General features: G+C 39.9%; 1 protein-coding gene across 1 annotated transcript in view; it reads left to right on the forward strand.

Annotated features, from left to right (window-relative positions):
* Window positions 1-15073, forward strand: part of PLCE1 (phospholipase C epsilon 1) — a 152648-nt gene extending 137575 nt beyond the window's left edge. The window contains exons 23-32 of the mRNA XM_081329878.1: window positions 875-1162; window positions 3512-3675; window positions 4126-4387; window positions 5618-5736; window positions 8175-8303; window positions 9969-10178; window positions 11412-11573; window positions 12038-12256; window positions 12701-12900; window positions 14265-15073. Coding sequence (XP_081186004.1) covers window positions 875-1162; window positions 3512-3675; window positions 4126-4387; window positions 5618-5736; window positions 8175-8303; window positions 9969-10178; window positions 11412-11573; window positions 12038-12256; window positions 12701-12880 — 1733 coding nt within the window. The 3' untranslated portion in view covers window positions 12881-12900; window positions 14265-15073. The remainder of the gene's footprint in view (window positions 1-874; window positions 1163-3511; window positions 3676-4125; window positions 4388-5617; window positions 5737-8174; window positions 8304-9968; window positions 10179-11411; window positions 11574-12037; window positions 12257-12700; window positions 12901-14264) is intronic.
* The last annotated feature ends 6621 nt before the right edge of the window (window positions 15074-21694 follow it).

Raw genomic sequence — 21694 nt, forward strand, 5'->3', positions numbered from 1 at the left:
AAATTTCCAAGAAATGGTAATGCTGGAATGGTAATGCTGGAAAAAAGCTTTCCAGTTATATCTAATATAATTATTTGTAAGGAAATGACAGTGCAGTTAGAAAGATTTAATTTCCAAGAGGGAGCCAAAATGCTGATATAATTGTGCCAATCTTTTAGCCATAAGAGATTGGTAATACCTGTTGCTTGGATTTCAAACTTCTATTTTGTTTCCTTCCTATATAATCAAATAAGTCTTTCTGATCTAATACTAGCTGTAGTTAAGGAGGAAGCCCTGCTTAATATTTGTTAAGTGTTATGTAACTATGTGTAGTAGCAGTTAAGGTATATTGATGTATAGACTTGTTCCAAAGGAAAGAAAAATCTGTTTTCTGTTTTTTAGATTTAAATTATGAATGTTAAGATGTTAATCTACACCGGGATTTATGTACGTGCCAGGATTCCTTCTTTTCTGTTGAAATGTCTGATTACTCATGCATTGCTACTGCTTTTAATTTATGAGATAATAAATCAGCCACCAATCAGATTAATTTAAGCACAAGTAAAGAATAGAAAATGCATACCGTTGGATATGTTTTTCTGAAGAATATATTCTGCAGCATTTATCATTTCTGGAGAGTTAAGCTATAATTTTCTTTCTTAAAATGTTGTTTCCTTCGGGGAACAAAGTTTTCAAGAAAAGTGGTCATGGCACACAAGAATTCCTTACCGACCTGCCAATTGTACTTTGGGCTATCATCACGATTTTAAAGGATGGTGAAGTTATTTCCTATTAATACTGTATGTTTTTCTAGAAGAGCGCAACACCAGGTAAAAGTAAATGTCATGCCTTAACATTTGGAAAAGGTCATTTGAAGGTATCCCTTATTTTCTAGGAACCTCTGATAGTGTACGGCAGACTTGGGAAGAAACCTCTTCCCCTCTTCCCACAACTTCTCTGAGTTCTATAATAAGGACGCCGAGGTGCTACCACATTTCTTCCTTGAATGAAAACGCCGCCAAGCGCTTGTGCAGGCGATATTCTCAAAAACTGATACAGCATACCACCTGCCAGCTACTGAGAACCTATCCGGCAGCAACCCGCATCGACTCCTCCAACCCTCATCCCCTTCTATTCTGGCTCCATGGAGTACAGCTAGTGGCACTGAACTACCAGACGGATGGTATGGGCTCTCCGATTCTTCCTAGATTCGTGCTGAAGTGTCTTTCTGGGCTTGCGCGACTGTACAGGCAGTCCTCAACTTATGACCACCGTTGAACCCAAAATTTCTGTTGTTAAGCGAGGCGTTTTGTTAAGTGAGTTTTGCCCCACAGTACGACCTTTCTTGCCTCAGCTGTTAAGAGAATGACTGCAGCTGATAACTTTAGTAACCCAATTTGTTAAATCAGAGGTCTCCAACCCCTGGGCTGCGGACCGGTAGCAGGCCGCGGCATGCCGGCAACCGGTCCACAGAAACAAGCAAAACCCCATCCGTGGGATGCAGGCAGCACACAAAACCATGCCCCCTCCGGTCCGTGGAAAAACCTCTCTCCACGGAACCGGTCCCTGGTTCCCCAAAGGTTGGGGACTTCTGTGTTAAGGGATTGTGGCTTCCCCATTGACTTTGCTTGTCAGAAGGTCACAAAAGGTGATCACATGACACTGCAACGGTCATAAATACGAACCAGCATGCCAAGCCATCTGAATTCTGATCCCACGACCATGGGGATGCTGCAGAGGTGGAAAATGGTTATTAAGTCACTTTTTTTCAGTGCAGTTCTAACTTTGAACGGTCACCAAATGAGCTGTTGTTAAGGACTGCCTGTACTGTGTAGTTAAAAGAAAAACCATCAAGTTCAATGAAAGAAAGAAAAAAGTGGTTTCACAGATTCTTCTTCTGCCAGCTTGTGAGATTATATTCCTTGCACTGTAAGCCCAATACACTTTTCCATAAGTCTGCCACAAATGCTTTCTGAAGCTGGCTATTGCTAGCTCAGTGCTAAATGAGAGTGGGGAGGCAGGAAGCATGGAGGGCAGCCAAAGTATCCAATGGAAAAATACACCACTAAAGAAACAACTTAAGATGTGTGTTCTATGCCCAGGATGGGTGGGGGAGTTCAGTTTCCATATTTGCAATGTAGCACGGTGACATTTATGAGAAAAACATATTTCTGTATCATCACTCAACAGAGAAATGTATATAAGAATCCTGTGTGTTTGCACCAAACAAATCCTTTTGACTTTGCAAAAATATATTCCATGGAATAGCTATTACTGTTTTTACATACCATCAGTTTTATCTTGCACGTTATTAAAGAAGAATCTTGGTAAAATGAGTGTTAGAAGTGGCTTTTGATTAAGAGGTTTGCAATTTTGCATGCAAACTGGTGGGAAGGCTAGGATAATCAAGGCACTGTGCAGATTAGCACTTCCTAAATAAATTCTTCTAATTCTGCCAAACATTTTTAAGGTGAAGTATTGATATTGGTTTGTAAAGATTAGTTAAATAATTGCTTTCACCTGTACAAATCTGTTTATATTCTAAATCAGCATTTCATTTCTCTTCTTAGCTTTGCTTTTGTTTAAGTGTTCTTATATGCTACTTGATGGTTGAACCTTAAGGGAGCTTTTAAGATTTTAGCAATACAAAACAAAATAAAAATCATAATTTTTATACAGATGTACATATAGTGTAGAGCAGACATGTCAAACACAAGGCCCAGGGGCCGGATCCGGCCCACGAAGCCATCCTGGAAACAGTGAGGGAACGGCCCCCACTGCCTTGGCCCTGGCCCAGAAACCCTCCTTCTGCCAGAGACCCTCAGATCTGTCCCACTCCTGCCCAGGCCCCCATAGGCACCCTTGATGCCAACGATGTAGAGCTGGCCATACCCACCCAGTAGGCCATACGCACTCTAACCACGCGCACCCAGTAGGCCACGCCCACCGTGGCCATACCCACCCGGCCCCCTGAGGGCAACCGCAATGCTGATGCGGCCCTCAATGAAATTGAGTTTGACACCCCTGGTGTAGAGTTTCCAGACTTCTTACACTATTGTATGTTTTATGACAGTCTTAAATCTTCAGATTAATGCTTGAGTTCAAACCAAATTAAATTTTGAAGAAAAATCAGCTTTGAGAAAGTTGTCATAAGCTAACTTTTGTTATTTTTCTTTCTTCAAGAAGGAATTCTACCATAAACATTATAATCATTTTTTTAAAATAATGGACCTATGAATGGATCTGTAATAAAATTTATGGAGCCATTAAAGAAGTATATAACATACACGCTTTCTAAATAGATTAATAAAATCTATTGTTTTTAATTTTAATTTTATGTATTACAGTATGTATCTACGTATGTACGTATGTATATAGGTTAAATGTGTGGTCACATTGGAAGGAATCAAGATTAATGTTCATATTTTACCATTGCAATTTTGCAGAAATATTTTTCTGATCTGTTTTTAATATGCTTTATTTTGAAAGCTAGGTATAGTAATTTGTAATATTTTGGATGCTGTATCCTTAGATCTCCCCCTGCATTTGAATGCAGCAATGTTTGAAGCCAACGGAGGCTGTGGATATGTTCTGAAGCCACCTGTTTATTGGAATAAGAACTGCCCCAAATATCAGCAATTTTGTCCTTTAGAACGAGATTTTGACAATATAGAACCGGCTATTTATTCACTAACAGTAAGTGCACCCTGTTTGAAGGTCAAAAGCAACCAATCAATGCTCCTGTACAATTGAGTGTAGGAGGAAATGGTGTCATAAAACATATATATATATAAACCATTTACAGACCAATTTTGTTTGTGTGTGTGTGTATTTGATGGTGGAGGCATTGGATCTTTGGCCTCCTGGCTGCAGCAATTTTCCACTTGGGTGTTTTCCCAGAAGCAGATACTGTTCTACAGATCAGAATAAGCTAGCAGTAAATAACAAGACTGTTATTATAGTTGTGTTTATGTATTTATATGTTTCTGCTTCCTCTTAATGATTCTTTAAAATCGAGCTTTAATCATTGTAGGCATTTTGTTTTGTTTGTTTGGAAATTCCTGAACTCTTCAGTTTGCGAATAAAAAAAAAGTATGAAAATCACTTGTTATCAACTTCTATTATTATTATTTTTTAATGTGTCAGATTGTGTCCGGACAAAATGTTTGTCCCAGCAACAGCGCAGGAAGCCCATGCATTGAACTTGATGTGCTTGGGATGCCTCTGGATAGCTGTCATTTCCGCACCAAACCGATTCATCGCAATACTCTAAATCCCATGTGGAATGAACAGTTCCTTTTCCGGATTCACTTTGAGGATCTAGTATTCCTTCGTTTTGCCGTCGTGGAAAACAATTCCTCAACTGTGATGGCTCAGAGAATAATTCCTCTGAAAGCTTTAAAAAGAGGTAAGGTAATGCTTGAATGCAAAGCCCAGACTAGGTTGCCTAATAGTTGTTGCTTTAATGGTGAAGAAGAAAATGCATGCAGGTATTACCAGCTCGGCTCTTACTCTCTTTACATACCCTGCTGAGATATTTTATTAAAAATAAGTGACGTGCCTTCAGCATTTTCCTACCTTACAATTCTACTTGTAGGGAAAATAATGTTTGGTCACAAATTCAGATTGTCGTTAACACTAAAAATGATGGTGCAGCACACGCAGATTTTATTTCATGCAACTAATGCCTTATGAGAGAGATACAGTATAAATAGCAATATCTCTCGATGCCTGAGAAACGGCTTTTGATTTGGACTTTGTGTGTATTCTTTCCACATAAAATATAAGGTTTTTTTTAACTTATCTAATTTATAAGATTTAAGTGCTAGGGTAAGTCTTTGGTTCAGTCCTGACTGCACAACTGCCTCTATTACATATTAAGAAGAAGAATAGAATAGAGCTGGAAGGGACCGTGGACGTAACAAAGAATGAGGATATTTAGCTATTCAGAGATTAATTGTTTAGAACAGGGGTCTTCAAACTTGGCCCTTTTATGACTTGTGGACTTCAACTCCCAGAATTCCTCAGCCAGCATGCCTGGCTGAGGAATTCTGGGAGTTGAAGTCCACAAGTCATAAAAGGGCCAAGTTTGAAGACCCCTGGTTTAGAAGATGTTCAATTTCAGAAGACCACTGATGTGGTGGGAATTCTGAGACTGCAAAAGAGTTTCTTCCTTTCCAGTATGTACACCAATTAGTCTGTGTGCATGTTTCACAACATGCTGACCCTCTTAATTGTACTTGAAATAGCCTATTTCCAAAATATCCTAACAATTAATTCCAAAATATCTTAACAGATGCTACCTGTCATCACTCAACTCTGTTTTTGAGGAACTTACCCAGCATAGTTCACAGTATTTGTGCAGTATTTAGCCATTTATGCTCTACAAGTGAATAGGCAACTTAACTTCATGGGCAGCCATTGATGCCACTCTGAATTTTTTTATTTGTCTTTGATAAGAGAATACTCTTTTTATAATGAATCTTTTTCAAGACGAGCTCTTTGAAAAACAACTTGGATAGAGTAGAGGACATTAGTTGTTTTTTCGTTTACCTGATTGTGATATGCAGTGTATATTTAAGAATACACTCTATTTCATTGTTTTTTTCCTGCAATTTCCAATTATAAATTCTTTAAGGTTACAGACATCTCCAATTACGAAACCTGCACAATGAAGCATTAGAAATCTCCAGTTTGTTTATTAACAGCCGAAGAATGGAAGAAAATTCTTGTTTGAATGCTGTACCTACTTCTTGGGTAATTAACTAAAATATATTTAGCACTATATTTCTAGTAGACAATTAAATTTATGATGCTCATTCTATACCAGGGGTGTCAAATTCAATTTCACTGAGGGCCGCATCAGCATTGCGGTTGCCCTCAGGGGGCCGGGTGGGTGTGGCCAGGGTGGGCGTGGCTAGAGTGCGTATGGCCTACTGGGTGGGCGTGGCCAGCTCTACATCGTTGGCATCAAGGGTGCCTATGGGGGCCTGGGCAGGAGTGGGACAGATCTGAGGGTCTCTGGCAGAAGGAGGGTCTCTGGGCCAGGACCAAGGCAGTGGGGGCCGTCCCCTCACTGTTTCCAGGATGGTTTCGCGGGCCACATGAAACCACTTCGCGGGCCGAATCCGGCCCCCGGGCCTTGTGTTTGACATGTCTGTTCTATACAATCAACAGAATAACCTTGGCACCTATGATGCTCATTCTATACAATCAACAGAATAACCTTGGCACCTATGGATCTTCCTTCCTTCCTTCCTTCCTTCCTTCCTTCCTTCCTTCCTTCCTTCCTTCCTTCCTTTCTTTCTTTCTTTCTTTCTTTCTTTCTTTCTTTCTTTCTTTCTTTCTTTCTTTCCTTTCTTTCTTTCTTTCTTTCTTTCTTTCTTTCTTTCTTTCTTTCTTTCACCAAAGCTAATCGTAATTGTCTACTAATAACATTCACACAAACTGTATTTCCATTATACATACTGTGGCTTTTAACCTGTTTGAATATCAGCTACCAACACCGGAGGTTCATTAACCTTTTATCAGCCTTTCTAATGTTGCAACTATATCAGACAACACTGGATCATAAAATTCTATGATGTGCCTTGAATTAGTAGTTTGATTCCATAAATGATTTTTTGTTTAGGAGATAGAATGTGACCATATTATGATTCTATATATAATTCTTCTGTGTGACTTGCTGAATAACTGGGCTAAACTCTGGGTATATAAAGTGTATTTCTTTTAATTGTATTGCTTTTTTGGAAAAGTAAAGTTAGAGATAGAGGTCACCCAATGTTAAGTAGGCTTAATTCTGACTTTTCAGCTTGAGAGATAAGCACTTGCTTACAATCTAATAATCTGATTAATTCTTAACTTCTGTTTTGACCATTCCTTATTTCATAAGAAACTATAGCAACTATAGTTTATTTTTTTTCTAGTGTTTATATATTGTTAAACAGGCAATTGTATTTCTCCAGTTCCCTAAGCCTTACCCAATTCTCCATATGACAAATTATTCAGTTTTTACTTATTTGAATTAATTCGGTTAATTTAGTCTTTCTGACTATTCTTTATCCTTGCTTATTTTTAATAATGTTGAGTCATAGCTTACTTTATCATGAATTCTGACTCACATGACCAACATGCCATGGGTTTGCTCGCCACAGGACAATTCAATAACTCATTTTTTCCCCAGTCACATTTCATTGTGTCCCTCCTTTGGCATCCTTTTTTTAATGATTCTATTCCTTCATTTCTTCAGTATTAGTGTAACTCTTGTCCCACGGTGAAGTGTCTTGTGGAGAGTTGTCCGTGGCAAGTTGTCCCACTGATACCCCTTCTTGAGTCTCTCTTTCTCTGCATTGTACCTAGAATTTGCCTAGAGAAATCTGTCCTGATGTATGAATTGGGCCTTGTGAAATTAGAAGGTGCTATTAAGCAGTGTCTAGCACTGATATTAGTTGAGTGCAATGTGTTACCATATACAGAAGCAGGTTCTGTTTACTATTTACTAAGAACAATTGAACCAGTGGAACAGCTTGCCTTCAGAAGTTCTAAGTGCTTCCTCACTGGAGATTTTTAAGAAAAGATTGTCTGAAATGGTATAGGGCGGGGATCCTCAACCTTGGCAACTTTAAGGCTTGTGGACTTCGACTCCCAGAATTCCTCAGCCAGCTTTGCTGGCTGAGGAATTCTGGGAATTGAGGTCCACAAGCCTTAATGTTGCCCAGGTTGAGGACCCCTGGTATAGGGTCTCCTGCTTAAGTAGGGGGTTGGATTAGATCAGGGGTGTCAAACTCGATTTCATTGAGGGCCGCATCAGCATTGCGGTTGCCCTCAGGGGGCCGGGTGGGTGTGGCCTGGGTGGGCATGGCCTACTGAGTGGGCGTGGCTAGAGTGCGTATGGCCTACTGGGTGGGCGTGGCCAGCTCTACATCGTTCGCATCAAGGGTGCCTATGGGGGCCTGGGCAGGAGTGGGACAGATCTGAGGGTCTCTGGCAGGAGGAGGGTCTCTGGGCCAGGGCCAAGGCAGTGGGGGCCGTTCCCTCACTGTTTCCAGGATGGCTTCGCGGGCCGCATGAAACCACTTCGCGGGCCAGATCTGGGCCCCGGGCCTTGTGTTTGACATGTCTGGATTAGATGATCTCCAAGATCCTTTCCAGCTCTATTCTGATTGATACTATTTTGGTGCGTGTATTTTGGACAGCAATTCAGCACAACAGAATGCAGAGCAGCTGCAGTGTACAGAGTCACCATACATGGCGTTCCAGGTCCAGAACCGTTCACAATTTTTCCTGTAAGGCAAGGAACTACAGTAGCTCAGCTTTTGCATGAAGTAAGTTTTGCACGAAATAAGTAAGTCACTTGAATTCTTAAAATATGAAGAGGCACACGTAGCCAATACCACAGACAATTCTCAACCGTCATTCGTTCCAAGGACCATTTGAAGTTACGACAGTGCTGAACAAATGGTGGTTACGACAGGCGTTAGAGTTCTGCTCTTTCATCTGTATGCTGGTTTGAGCAACAAAACCCCCCTCCCCCCCCCGAAAAAAGGTTGATTTGATTTCTTTCACTTGTTCTACTCATTATGCACTCAAGCCCTGCACAGTGATTCGTTGTCTTCACAGTAGTGGAAAAAATGTGACAATTTCTTTGGCAAAAATCCTTAGTATAACTGAAAACCCCCAAGAGTCTTCTTTGATTGCCTTGAATTGTTAATTGTCAATGTAACAATTCATCTCCCCCCCCCCCGTCCCCAGAACAGCATTGAGCTTATGAGGCCAAAATAAATGCTGAAGTTTGTTTTGTCCTCTCTAGTAATTGTGAAGAAATTGCATTTGCACTGATGAAATTAAGTTGAACATGTTACACATGTATGCAGTTGTCCTCCTTCTCTCTTCCCTAGTCACATCCTCCAATCTCCAGTCAGAAAATGGTTTTTGCATATATTCTTTTTTCCTCTCTCTCCCTCTTTACTATCAAAGACTAGTTTATTATCTTGACATAGAGAAATGTTCAGCCAGAAGTTCATTAGGTAAAAATGAACCTGGAACACATCATGGTCAATAATTGTCTTCAAACTCAATTTCATAGTTGTCTGGTGAATGAGGAAAAATATAAATTGAATAAATTTATAATCAATTAAATAGGCTTCAGCCAGACCTTTTCCTGCCTACCCCTTCGCTCATTGGAACTGCAGTCATTGTAATCAGTCATCTGAATCAGATAAATCATAGAACTCTAAAATGAAGCATCTTTGGGGGGGGGGGGAACCATCACTGCCTATACTACAGGGATGCCAAAAAGGTTTTGTGAACGTTTGATTGTCAATTATTCTGTGATACTAAAAAGTGATGCAAGCTTTTAAGGCAGGGGTCTTCAAACGTGGCCCTTTTATGACTTGTGGACTTCAACTCCCAAAATTCCTCAGCCAAGCACACTGGCTGAGGAATTCTGGGATTTGAAGTCCACAAGTCATAAAAGGGCCAAGTTTGAAGAATCCTGTTTTAGGGCAACAGAAAGACTGAGAGATCCTAAAGGGGGGAAAAAAACTGGTGGTGATGGCAGCAATATAATTCTTTGTATCCCTAAAGTGTGCTTGTAGGATACGTTTTTGGTGTGAGAAATGAGTTGTCCCTCACAGCCAGACAAATCGGCTTCATCGTAGGGTTTTGGCTTGTCATGTATTTTTCCATCTGGAGCCAAAGCTAAAAGTGCCAAATTCATAAGTAGAAAATCCTTCAATTGATTGGGAGATTGCTCTTCCATTCTACTATCTTGGGATGCTGAATAAATATTTTGGCAAAAGGCAGACTGAACAAAACACAGGATCCAAAAGCATTTGCCTCTTTTAAAATAATCAGTTGTATTACATCGTACAAAACTCTACGAAAGACCCTCTGAGTAATTCATTAATACGTATTCGTGTACAGGAGGTTATTTAGTATTGAACTTTCATTCCTTTGCCATTTTAATTATCCCCATGGTTCTGTTTTAGATTTTGGCTAATGCGAATGGCATTGGAAACTATCCCACTGACTATTTTTTGATGGAGGAGAAATGCTTTATATCTAAAGACAGAAATGAGCACAGGAAGCCACCGTTCCAGAGGGTACTTGGCCCTGAGGAAGAGCTTGTCCAGCTCTTAAACAGCTGGTTCCCAGAGGAAGGCTACGTTGGAAGAATTATCTTTAAAATGCGTGAGGAAGTGAGTCTGTTTGCCTTGACATCTATTGCTGATAGTATTGGGGAACTGGGGGAGTGACAAAAACAGCATGTGTGGCTGGCTGGAAATTATTCTTGGCATTTGTACAGAAGATTCCAGCCTTATGAAGAAGCTGGATTGTTATGCACTCTTAATGAAAGCACTTAAACGAAATATGCGAAGTTGTTCGGAAGATGTTATTTTGCATTCTAAGATTCTTTTTTTCTGCCCTGGAGATGTGCATTACGGTATGGAATAAAAGCTAAAAGCTTTTTTTCCCCTGTGATCTGAGCCTTTCCAGTTATTTAAAAACATCCCATGTTGATACATAAAGGTAAAGGTAAAGGTTCCCCCGCACATGCGTGCTAGTCGTTTCCGACTCTAGGGGCCGGTGCTCATCTCTGTTTCAAAGCCGAAGAGCCAGCGCTTGTCCGAGGATGTCTCCGTGGTCATGTGGCCGGCATGACTAGATGCCAAAGGCGCACGGAACGCTGTTACCTTCCCACCGTAGTGGTCCTTATTTTTCTACTTGCATTTTTACGTGCTTTCGAACTGCTAGGTTGGCAGAAGCTGGGACGAGTAACAGGCGCTCACTCTGTTACGTGGCACTCAGGATTCGACCCGCCAAACTGCCAACCATCTGATCGACAAGCTCAGCGTCCTAACCCACTGAGCCACCGCGTCCCTTAGGTTATGTTGATACATAATTGGTCATAATTGGTTGATACATAATTGAAGAGAGAAGTATACTCCCAAATTTCCTTTTAATCTTATAGTAATCTCAGTAGGGACATGGTTGGTTCTGCAGTTTTACTTTCTATTTTAATATATGCCTTGGATACTTGTTTTGTAATTACTGCTTATATTTAATTATTGCAGTTGGCAATTGTGTATGCAGACTCATAGTCTTCACTGTTTATTAGGATATAGGATGCCTTTTTTGGGGGGGTATCTTTGGTGCTTTCTGAGCTTGATTGTTTTCTTTCAGACATTTCATTACCCAAACTAGGTAACATCATCAGTGCTGGCTTATCTCATTACTTGCACTGATGATGTTACCTAGTTTGGGTAATGAAACGTCTGCAAGAAAACAGCCAAGCTCAAAGAGCACCAAGGACCCCCCTCATAAAGAAGGGAGAAGAGATTTGAGGGAGCAACTTCTGTGGTTCTTGAGTGATATGGCTCTACTTTGAAAACCTAGATGCTCTTTAATGTTTAAAATATTTTTTTTTCTAGAGTTTAAATACAAGGAATCTCTGTCAGGAGGAAAAATACGATGCCCTCGCAGTCTCTGAAGATGATAGTTTCTTTGTTCAAGTTCATGATGTTTCCCCTGAGCAACCTCGGACAGTCATCAAGGCTCCTTGCTTCAGCACAGCCCAGGATGTAATCCAGCAGGTAGAACCAATTGTTTTGCTCCTAGTGCCTAGCTAAGTTTCACACTGGTGCTCAGCGGAAGCATAGAATATCATTCAAAAGCATGTATAATGGGTACTATGGAAGTGTCTAATTCAGATCACCAGGGTACAATTGGTTGAGTGTTGACCTTGCTCCATGGGGATAGTATGTTGGAAGGACCTTGGAAGATTGGACCAAAAAATGCTGGCAAGAAAATGGTTAGATTAGAGGCAACACAGTCCGCAGCTAGAGGATGGGTGAGGCAAGAGGCTCAGAAGAGTATCTCAGGTTGTAAGGGAGATGGGGGCAGGTTTGTACTTTCAGACATGCATGATTCTGTCCAGGAAGCTTTACAACATAGTAGAAATAACTCATCTGTGTGAGTCCAATCTGGTTTACCTGGTAAGACCGACACTCATAAATTGAAGGAAGCTTATTGGCTTCCAACTTGTTTTCTTTTACAGATTTTATGCAAAGCCAAATACTCCTACAGTATTTTGAACAATCCTAACCCAAGTGATTACGTCCTTTTGGAAGAAGTAACAAAAGAGCCAGCAAACAAGAAATCTTCCACACCCAAAACATGTCAGAGGATCCTTTTGGACCAGGAATGTGTGTTTCAGGCTCAGAACAAATGGAAAGGAGCTGGTAAATTTATTCTTAAACTTAAGGAACAAGTCCAAGTAAGTAAATTATGAAAGAGATCAAAGTTTGGATTTTAGGTAATAGTAAATAAAACGATGTACAGCTCTGAAAATGTTTTGCTGTTTCACAGTTATGCACCATTAGAAATTAAATTAGAAGATTAAATTAGAAGAAACCCAACACATAATACCTATCTGAAAGTAAAATTGGCAGACACACGTATTTCTTCACTTCTTTTTAAATTAACTATTTTTAATCTTTGGATAATTAATAGGTATGAATTGGGTTCATTATGCATCTTACAGAAAGCTTTATTAGAGAAAGAGAAAGGAGGAAATTATTTAGTTTCATATTATTATTAATAATAATATAATGAGTCATGTTCTTCATAAAGGTATTTTTTCTCCAATATTTATGTGTATAAATCACAGTTGACCATTTCTTTTGAGATCCTTCTTTCTTTCCTTTTTTCTTCTGGGCAGGCAGGCCGAGATGATAAAAGAAAAGGCATTTCCTTTGCTAATGAATTTAAGAAATTAACAAAGTCAAGTAAGCAGTACAGAGGCTTTATAACTCCACCTCTGCAAAGTACTCCAGAAGGTCTTCAGAATAAAGATGACAAGACCACTTGCCATTTGACCTTTAGTGATACTATGGAATAACTTAACAGCTTTCAATTCAGGTAGGGCGCCGCCATTGTCTAAATATTAAATAAAAACTTGTTCTTTAGTTTAAAAAAAAGGTTCTCCGCACAGGTGGGAGTTTTCAGCTTCACAGTCTCAGAGACATAACGCAGGAAGAAAAATGATCGGACAGCAAGGAAAAAGAAAGCTAGTCCAGAGATTAGGTGTGAGTTGAAGGAGGACCGAAGGCAGCTGGTGTTTTAGAGAACTCATACAGTAGCTTAATTTTCTATGCTTCTGAACTATTTTTTATTTCATGGACAGGCTGTTTAATTCAGGCATGCTTCATGAAGTACGGGAAATTTGATGTGGTGGGAGAATTTAACTTTTCTGTCTAGGCTTGGAAGCTATTAAGAGCGTTGAAGGAATTTTCATTTAAGGATGTCTTTATTTACTATCAATGACATCCTAAAGATGAACACAGAAATTGCATAAATATTGGTGAGCTTTGTCTGCATAATGTAATAAATCCCTGTAGACTTAAGACAGAGTTCCCCAACCTTTCAGCCCGGAGCTGGGGGAGGGGGGGAAAAGAAGGGGTAGTTTTTATAGAACACCCGTTGCTCGCACGAGTGGGGCCGTGAGCGCTTGCATGAGTGGGCTGCGAACACCCACAATGTTTGCACGAATGAGGCCATGAACGCTTGCGACACTTATGCAATTGGGGCCATGAATGCCCACGATGCTGTCATGAGTGGGGCCGTGGATGTCCATGCTTGCGGCGACACTCGTGTGAGTGGGGCTAAGTGTGTGTGCGCGCGTACACACACACACACACACACACACAGGCCAGCCACTCATGCAGTCCAGTGGCTGATAGGCCGTGGCCCAGTAATGGGCCATTACCTACAGGTTGGGGACCCCTGGACAGAGACCTACAAAGAACTGTACTGAACTATGATGAGCTTCTATTGTGTGTTTCCATTACTACCAATTTGGTTTATTGCTCTAATAAAAGATAGCAGGAAAAACAAAACCAACAGATTATTCTTTCCACTGAGTTAAATTTAGGATTCCCTTGACATGGTAGTTTCTCATGCTCTCAATCAGTGCCCCCAAAACATCTTTCCCAGAAATCTAGGATAAAGAACATCATAGATTCAAGAGATCTTCCCTTTTGCAGGAGACAAGTGTAACTTGTTAGCACACAAAGCAGATCATATTTTCACAGGCCTTTGTTAGTGCATGTGATGTCACTCTTGATTGAAAAGTTCTCTCCTAAATAGAAATACTAATTTAGTGACCCCACCACCACCACCACAAAGCTGGAAAGGAACAGTATAGGAGTCGAGGTTTAAAAGAAATTGAGTAGCACGTCAGCTTCAGAACATGTCAGCTGTTTTTTTTCTTTCCTGATTCCAAGGTATTATAAATACAAGAGACCACAGCCACAGTGAAGATGAGGAGATACAAAAACGAATTCTTCAGCCTCCCATTTGGGCAGTCCTTTTTTCTGTTACTGGAATATGTCTCTGAAAGAGAGGGGGGGGGAAAAAACCTTTGGGGAATGGAAAAAATCAGCTGTGAGGCCTTGGAAGGGCCCGCTGAGGTTGATTGGTAATGCAGGTGTGATGGACATGAGAGGCTGATGGATTTCTGCAAAGAAAAAGTTGTGACTTTGAGCTTCGAAAGAATCCCGTGGAAGAATTTGGAAAGAGTTTTCTTCTTCAAAATCAACACCTTGGGTTTGGGGGAGAACAAAGCGTGCACCTTATGTAGTCCCTTGCAAACAGAAGCCTGTTTTTTGGAATAGAAGATTTTAATAAGTATCTTAAGGGAAAATAAAAGGTTCATAATGTTTCATAGTTTGTTGCGTAACTGTAATGCACCTTTAAGAATTCCCCTTCACACTCATAACGATGAAAAGGCGGATGTATGTAGTACATTGCAATTCACAATTTTTAGTAGAGTCTTGTGAGTATATCATTTGTCTTAATGTCAGTGTACAATAGATGGTATATATATTGATTAGAAGAGAATTTTTTCAGGTAATGTATCCTAGTTTCCCTGTTTTGAAATACAGTAATTTATTTTAATATTTTAAAGTATGTGACACTGTAATATATTTATCATGTCTTGCTTTAGACAGTTTTACCTATCTTTATAGAAAGTGTTACTTATTTCTCAATTTAAAGCGGTAAATGTTTAATTTTAATGAAAAAGTACATTCATACATCTGTATGTTGACTATCTCAGTAAGTAATATTAAAAAATATTTTGAGAAAAAACCATTTATGTAAAGATTTTATTTTTCCTGGATTTTTCAGCACACTACACAAGACCCAAGTAAAATGTATACTTTTTCGTACTTACACATGTTCTGCATAGTAGAAAGTATTTAAAGTAGTATTTAAATCTACAAGGCCAGGAAGTTAGAAGAAACAAGGCCATTAACTCAAAGAGAGTTCTAAGATGGCGGCGCCTGGATCGGCTGCAGCAGATCTGACTGCTGGCCCAGTGACGGATTCTATTGCAAATCAGGGCTGTTTCCGAAGGAGGCAGAGGAGGAGAGGTCCCGAGGCTTATGGAGCGAAGGAACTGGATGAGGCTGTTGGCAGGCGCAGAGGATGGGAGAGAAGCTTTTGGAGGAGTTGTTATTGGTGGCAACGTGCTCCAGGGGCAAAAAGAATCAAGGCCTCTTTAAGGGAAAGGTGGAAGAGACAGGATCAGAAAAGGAAAAGGAGGCAAGGTTGTCGTGGAGGAATACAAGCTAATTTGAGGGCTAATCCACATGGAGCTCCATTCCCATCTGTCCTGTTTGCCATCATTCGCTCCCTAGAGACTAAAATGGAAGATCTGTAACTTGAGCTGACCACGAACCAGGAGTGTATATCAGAGTTGGTGAACCTTTGAGAGCTGTATGCAACAAAATTTCATTTTGATGTATGCCGATTGGTGTACAGTACATTCACAGTGATAATAAAGTTGTTGTTAAAGAAAGGAGAAAAAAACCTCCCATTTAAGTAGAATGTATGGACTGGTTGATGTAAAACTTGGGGCTTCTTCTTGCCTAAAAACCTTGTAAAATAATTACCTATTTTTTTATAAAATCACAGGGTTTTGAATTTATTTTATAAAACTGCTAGCGTTTATTAGATATTTTCCTTTTGCCTATATATTATAACTATCCAAAATTAATAGGGTGTTTACAGTCGGGTTTTACAGGCCAAGCGGTTCTCCAGTGTAGGCAGGAATATGAATGCCCATCTCCCCTTCATCTCCGTAATGTAGCGCTGATTTAGATCAGGAAGAGGCAGGAGCTACCATATGCTGTAGCTTGGTTTATCCCCCCACCCCCTTTTTTATTATTTTGAATTTGAAATTTTGTGCCACCTGATAGAAAACAGATTAAAAGTGTAGCAAATGTGCTTTACAGTTTAGAGCCCTAACAATTCTGAAGGCTGCAATGGCATATTCGCTACTCGGGTTTCGTTTCCTTTGTGCTTAACCAGGTTTAATTTAAAAAAAACACACAACTTGTCTAGGATTGCAGTGTAAACCTGTCAAAATAGGCTATGTGAAGCTTTGAGCAACACAGTACACCTGCAGTTCGACAGATTGAAGTTGGATGAATAAACCAAGAACTGAGCCTGTTTGCTTAACTGGAGTTAAAAGGACGCAAAATACTACCCAACAACAATTTGTACCTGAATGGAATGTAAAGTTATAATCAGATTGGACATGCTACAAAGCTTTTTTCTTCTTCTCATGTTTGCAAAACGTATTGTTCACCCCTGGGACAAAAAGACTTCTAAAGACTTCTACGGGTCAATGAAGAAGCACCAGAGAGCTATCTTGAAGGATAGAAACACAGTGAGCTAATAGCTATATACTTTTTGTAGTTAATGTGGAAAAATTTAATACTTAAATCCATAAAAGACTCTTGTTTATTTTTGTCCGTATCCTAGACTAAACATAATTTGTCCCTGAGAGAGAAAATGAATGCATTATTGGAAGAAAAAAATCTGAAGCAGAAACGTATTTGTGTTTTGTGCATTTAGGGGTTCACAAATAAGTACTTGCTTTAGAAAGGTCAGGGATTATAGCTTGGTTGGATCTGTAGACACAAAATTGGAATTTTATTTACTCTTTTTCCCCCCACTTTAAAATATCTATTGGAGATAGTTCCAGCCAATGAGAAATAGAATTGTGGCTTTGGGCCAACAGACATTTTGGAGAGAGCGCATGGCAGGGACGAATTATGAAGCATGAGACCTCTGACTTTTTCATTTGTCATTGCCACATCATAGCTAAGTACACAAGGGACAATGTGTATTGCACCGTTGTGATGCCCCTCATTAGCTGGATAAAATCTGTAATGGCATGTGGGAATGGCCTTGGGAGTCAGGAGGTGCAGATTAGATAACCATCATGCAAAAGGTATCTCAGCCTACAGAAGAAAAAGGGATATGGAAATCTTTTCAGAAGGGACCAGTCCTAGTTTCCTGGAGAGTAAAAGCAAGTGGGGAAGTGCTCTTTTGGAGTTGCAAGAATCTGTTACACTTTACAATAAAAATAGTTTTAGTTGTGGTTTGAGCTGCTTGTCCTGACTATCTTTTTTTTATATAAAAGTTTTTATTGAATTTTATAAGGTTGGGGAAGGGGTAGAACCAGGGTAGGGATTAAGGTTCAGGGTGGGGTTAGGATCAGGATTAGGGTAGGGAACGGGGTGGGGAACAACATTGGGGTTGCCCCCCCCAATAACATTTTCAAGCTTTAGCAAACAGACTATTGTCCGAGTACATATGTTCAATTAACGCTAATTAATATAATAGTAAATAGCTGTAATATATATATACTAAATGATAATCATAAACAGTATCAGTTGGTCAATACATATCATTCTCCTTACTACTATATATTCAAAGTAACATATCAGATTCATTTCTCGCTAGTTCATTTTCCTAACCATTGGTAAAATTTATCCCATGTTTTAAAATAAATTGAATCTTTTTTTTATTGAAAAGTTTTACAATACATTTTTAAATACAAAAAACTCCCTCCTCCCCCTCCCCTCTCCCCAACCTTCCCCTACCCTCCCCTCCCCCCTCCCCGACTTCCCAGAGCTGAATACAGGGTATAATAATACAAACATAAACTAAAATATGCTAATAACAAAAATAACATATTAAGTTCTATCGGACTTTAACTCTCCATAGTCATAATATTAATAAAGTAACAAATGACTAATCATACATCATAAAAATCCACTACTTATTCAAATGCTAAATGAAACTTTTTAGTCCCATATTTATTCTGAATATATTCAATCCATCTTCTCCATTCCACAATATATCTCTGTTGCGATTGATATTTCAGATATGCCGAAATCTTTGCCATTTCCGCCAAATTGGAAACTTTCAAAGTCCACTCTTCTATAGTCGGCAATTCCTCCTCCTTCCAGTATTGCGCAACTAAAAGTCTTGCCGCCGTGATTAGATTCAACATCAACTTAGTATCTATTAATAAATTGAATCTCTTTAATCTCTAAGGTTAACCTATCCATTTCTCCACACTCTAAAATTTTCTTGATTAAAATCTCTTCAGTTGGTAAGTTTTCATTTTTCCAGTATTGAGCAAATACTATTCTCGCTTCTGTCAATATATACAATATTAGATACTCATTCTCCTTCTCATACTTAGCTCCTAATATTCCTAACAAAAACAGTTCTGGTTTAAGTTCTATCTGTATTTTAGTCATCTTTTCCAACCATGTATGTATCTTAAGCCAGAACTTTTTCGCTTTAGGGCATACCCACCAGATATGGAAGTAAGTACCTGGCCTTTGTTTACATTTCCAGCAATTATTCAAAGTATTTTTGAACTAATCTTACTGGTGTCATATGCCATCTATAAAACATTTTATACAAATTTTCTATCTTGAAGGGCTGACAAAATGTCAGCTTTTGATGCTGTGGACAGCCTTGCACAGAAAACTGAGAGATTGCACAGAAAACTGAGAGATTGCCGGCGGGTGACACCCAGGGATAGGGCCTTCTCAGTGGGAGCGCCTGCCCTCTGGAACCAGCTGCCGGTGGAGCTGAGGACTGCCCCCGACCTCCGATCATTCCGCCGGGGCCTGAAGACCTGGCTCTTTGAGCTCTCGGGCCCAGGCTGAGGAGAAATTTTAATTGGGGTTTTAAGTATACAGGGTCAATTTAATATTTTTTAATTTGGTTTTTTAACTTTTGTATGGTGGATTTTTTAATTTCCTGTAAACCGCCCTGAGTCCTCAGGGAATAGGGCGGTATATAAATGTAACTAAATAAATAAATAAAATAAATAAAACTGCAGCGATTGTAAAACTTTTACTTACAAAGTTTCCCTTTGGTAGGCGTGGAGAAACAAGACACGCATTGGAAACTACCTTGCTGATAATTATAATTTCCCCAACTCAAAAGAAATCAGCATCTCTGATGTTGATGTTAAGTCCTTCTGACTGCAGTGAGAAAGCGGAAACATTGGAAAATATCCACTCTGGACCAGCAGGCTTATGGAGCAGTTCTATCTCATAATTGTTGGCCTCCATTTCATATTTCAGCATTTCATTAATCAGCTCAGTGCAGAAGACCACTGGGTTGGCAGCAGGGTCATGAGGGGAGAAATTCTTTTACTTATTGGTTGATAAAAGTATTGTAAAGGTAAAGGTTCCCCTGCACATGCGTGCTAGTCGTTTCTGACTCTAGGGGCCGGTGCTCATCTCCGTTTCAAAGCCGAAGAGCCAGCATTTGTCCGAAGACGTCTCCGTGGTCATGTGGCCGGCATGACTAGATGCCAAAGGCACACGGAACGCTGTTACCTTCCCACCGTAGTGGTCCCTATTTTTCTACTTGCATTTTTACGTGCTTTTGAACTGCTAGGTTGGCAGAAGCCGGGACGAGTAACACGCTCACTCTGTTACGCAGCACTTGGGATTCGACCCGCCAAACTGCCGACCTTCTGATCAACAAGCTCAGCGTCCTAACCCACTGAGCCACCGCGTCCCTTTGAGCCACCGCGTCCCTTTAAAAGTATTGGAGACCTTCTAAATTCATCGTCCTCTTGATTATAATATACAGGTTTTGGGCTCTTCTCACTTGGCCTCAGGGGAACAACAGAAGTTCATTCTTGACTCAAGCAGGATACCAGAATAATTCAGTCTCCAAAATTTATGATGGGTTTGCAAAGGCAGGTCAAGCTTGCAAGCCTCCGAAACAAATACAGTAAGGTACATTTATAATCAAGCCACAGGACACTACAAGATCAAAAATGTCATGGGTTAAAGAATCCCCAACAGAAAAAAAATACATAGGTCTGGTTAAAGCATTTATTGCTATTCAAATTGCTTAAATTCTTCCATAATTTCAGCACAAGTTTCACAATTAAAATCCAACTTATTGGGTCAAAAAAATGAAGTGCATTTCACGTATGCATTGTATCCTTATTATAGACAATTTCAGTTGCCTTTAGGAAATCATTGTTTGCTTCTTGGATAAACTTCTATAGATGTTGGTAGCATTATGTAAATTGGTGAAAGTAAAAAAAAAAGTGCTTCTCAGATGCTCATCTATATTACACCCAACATAAAAACTAGCCAGAGCTTCAGTTGCATCATCATGGCTGCTATCTTGACCCTTTTGAGCATACCCTTGCTAAATTCTGTACAGTATTTTATTGTTTGGCCTGTAAGAGGCCCTTTTGTCCTAAGCATATGTTTCTGTTAAAACAGCACTTATTTTACTATCTGATCCAGGTGCGGCTTCTTTAATACGCTGCCTTTAACATAACATATAGTTCAGCACTTGTTCCAATTATTATAGACCACAGGTCTGCAACCGACGGCTCCGGAGCCGCATGCGGCTCTTTCAGCCATTTCCTGTGGCTCCCACTCCTCTGCTATGTGCAGTCCAAAAAAAAAAAGTGGGACTAAAAAAGTTCAACCAATCAATTCAAATATGCAGGGTAGGTGCATATCTCGCCTTGGCTCCACTCTTCAGTCAAACCCTGTTCTGCGCATGTGCACACATTTTTTGCGGCTCCCAGTTTTTCCTTTTGTGAGGGAACCGGTTCTGAGTGGCTCTTTCACTGTTTCAGGTTGCTGGCCCCTGTTATAGACCAAGTGTGGATTGCAAACAATGTTTTATTTATATATTTAAAGTGGAAGCTTCAAAGGAAGAGAAAAGCTTTGAAAATAAATAAACCGGTGATAGGAGAACCCGTATTATTCTATAAATAAAATAGGGTTGTGGCTATACTTGTACAAAAATCAAGAGAAAATTAATCTCAATTTACAAGACACCAACACAAATGGAAATAAGAGAACAAATCGTGTTTCCTATCTTATCTGTATCTTTCTACTCCTTTTTGATGTTTCAAGAGACCAAGAAACTACAGCTGCAGCGTTTATGGAGGGCCAGTCGGATACTCTGTTGCGTGACACAATTAAGGGGAAGCAGATGGTATGGAAAGTGAGACAGGATCAATTTTAAGGTCAAACGTTATGGGAACCAAAAGTAGGGTGGACATTGGCTATGGGGCTGCTCACGTGTCCACTATGATATCATGTTAGTGGTCTTGTAATACTGATCATCCAGAAGATGGTAGAGGACAGGAAGGCCTGGAGGAACGTCGTCCATGGGGTCACGATGGGTCGGACACGACTTCGCAGCTAACAAAATACTGATCAAGCAAAATCAGTGGCTTGCGGAGTGAAGGGATGCCAAATTGGAAGGACTAGTCAAGCTTAGTGGCCTGCCATTTTGTGCCTGGCGGCACCCATCACATCCCTAGCACTTTTGAATGTGGATGTGACAG

Source organism: Vipera berus, assembly GCF_964194415.1.
Source record: "Vipera berus genome assembly, chromosome: 5".
Classification (NCBI taxonomy): Eukaryota; Metazoa; Chordata; class Lepidosauria; order Squamata; family Viperidae; genus Vipera; species Vipera berus.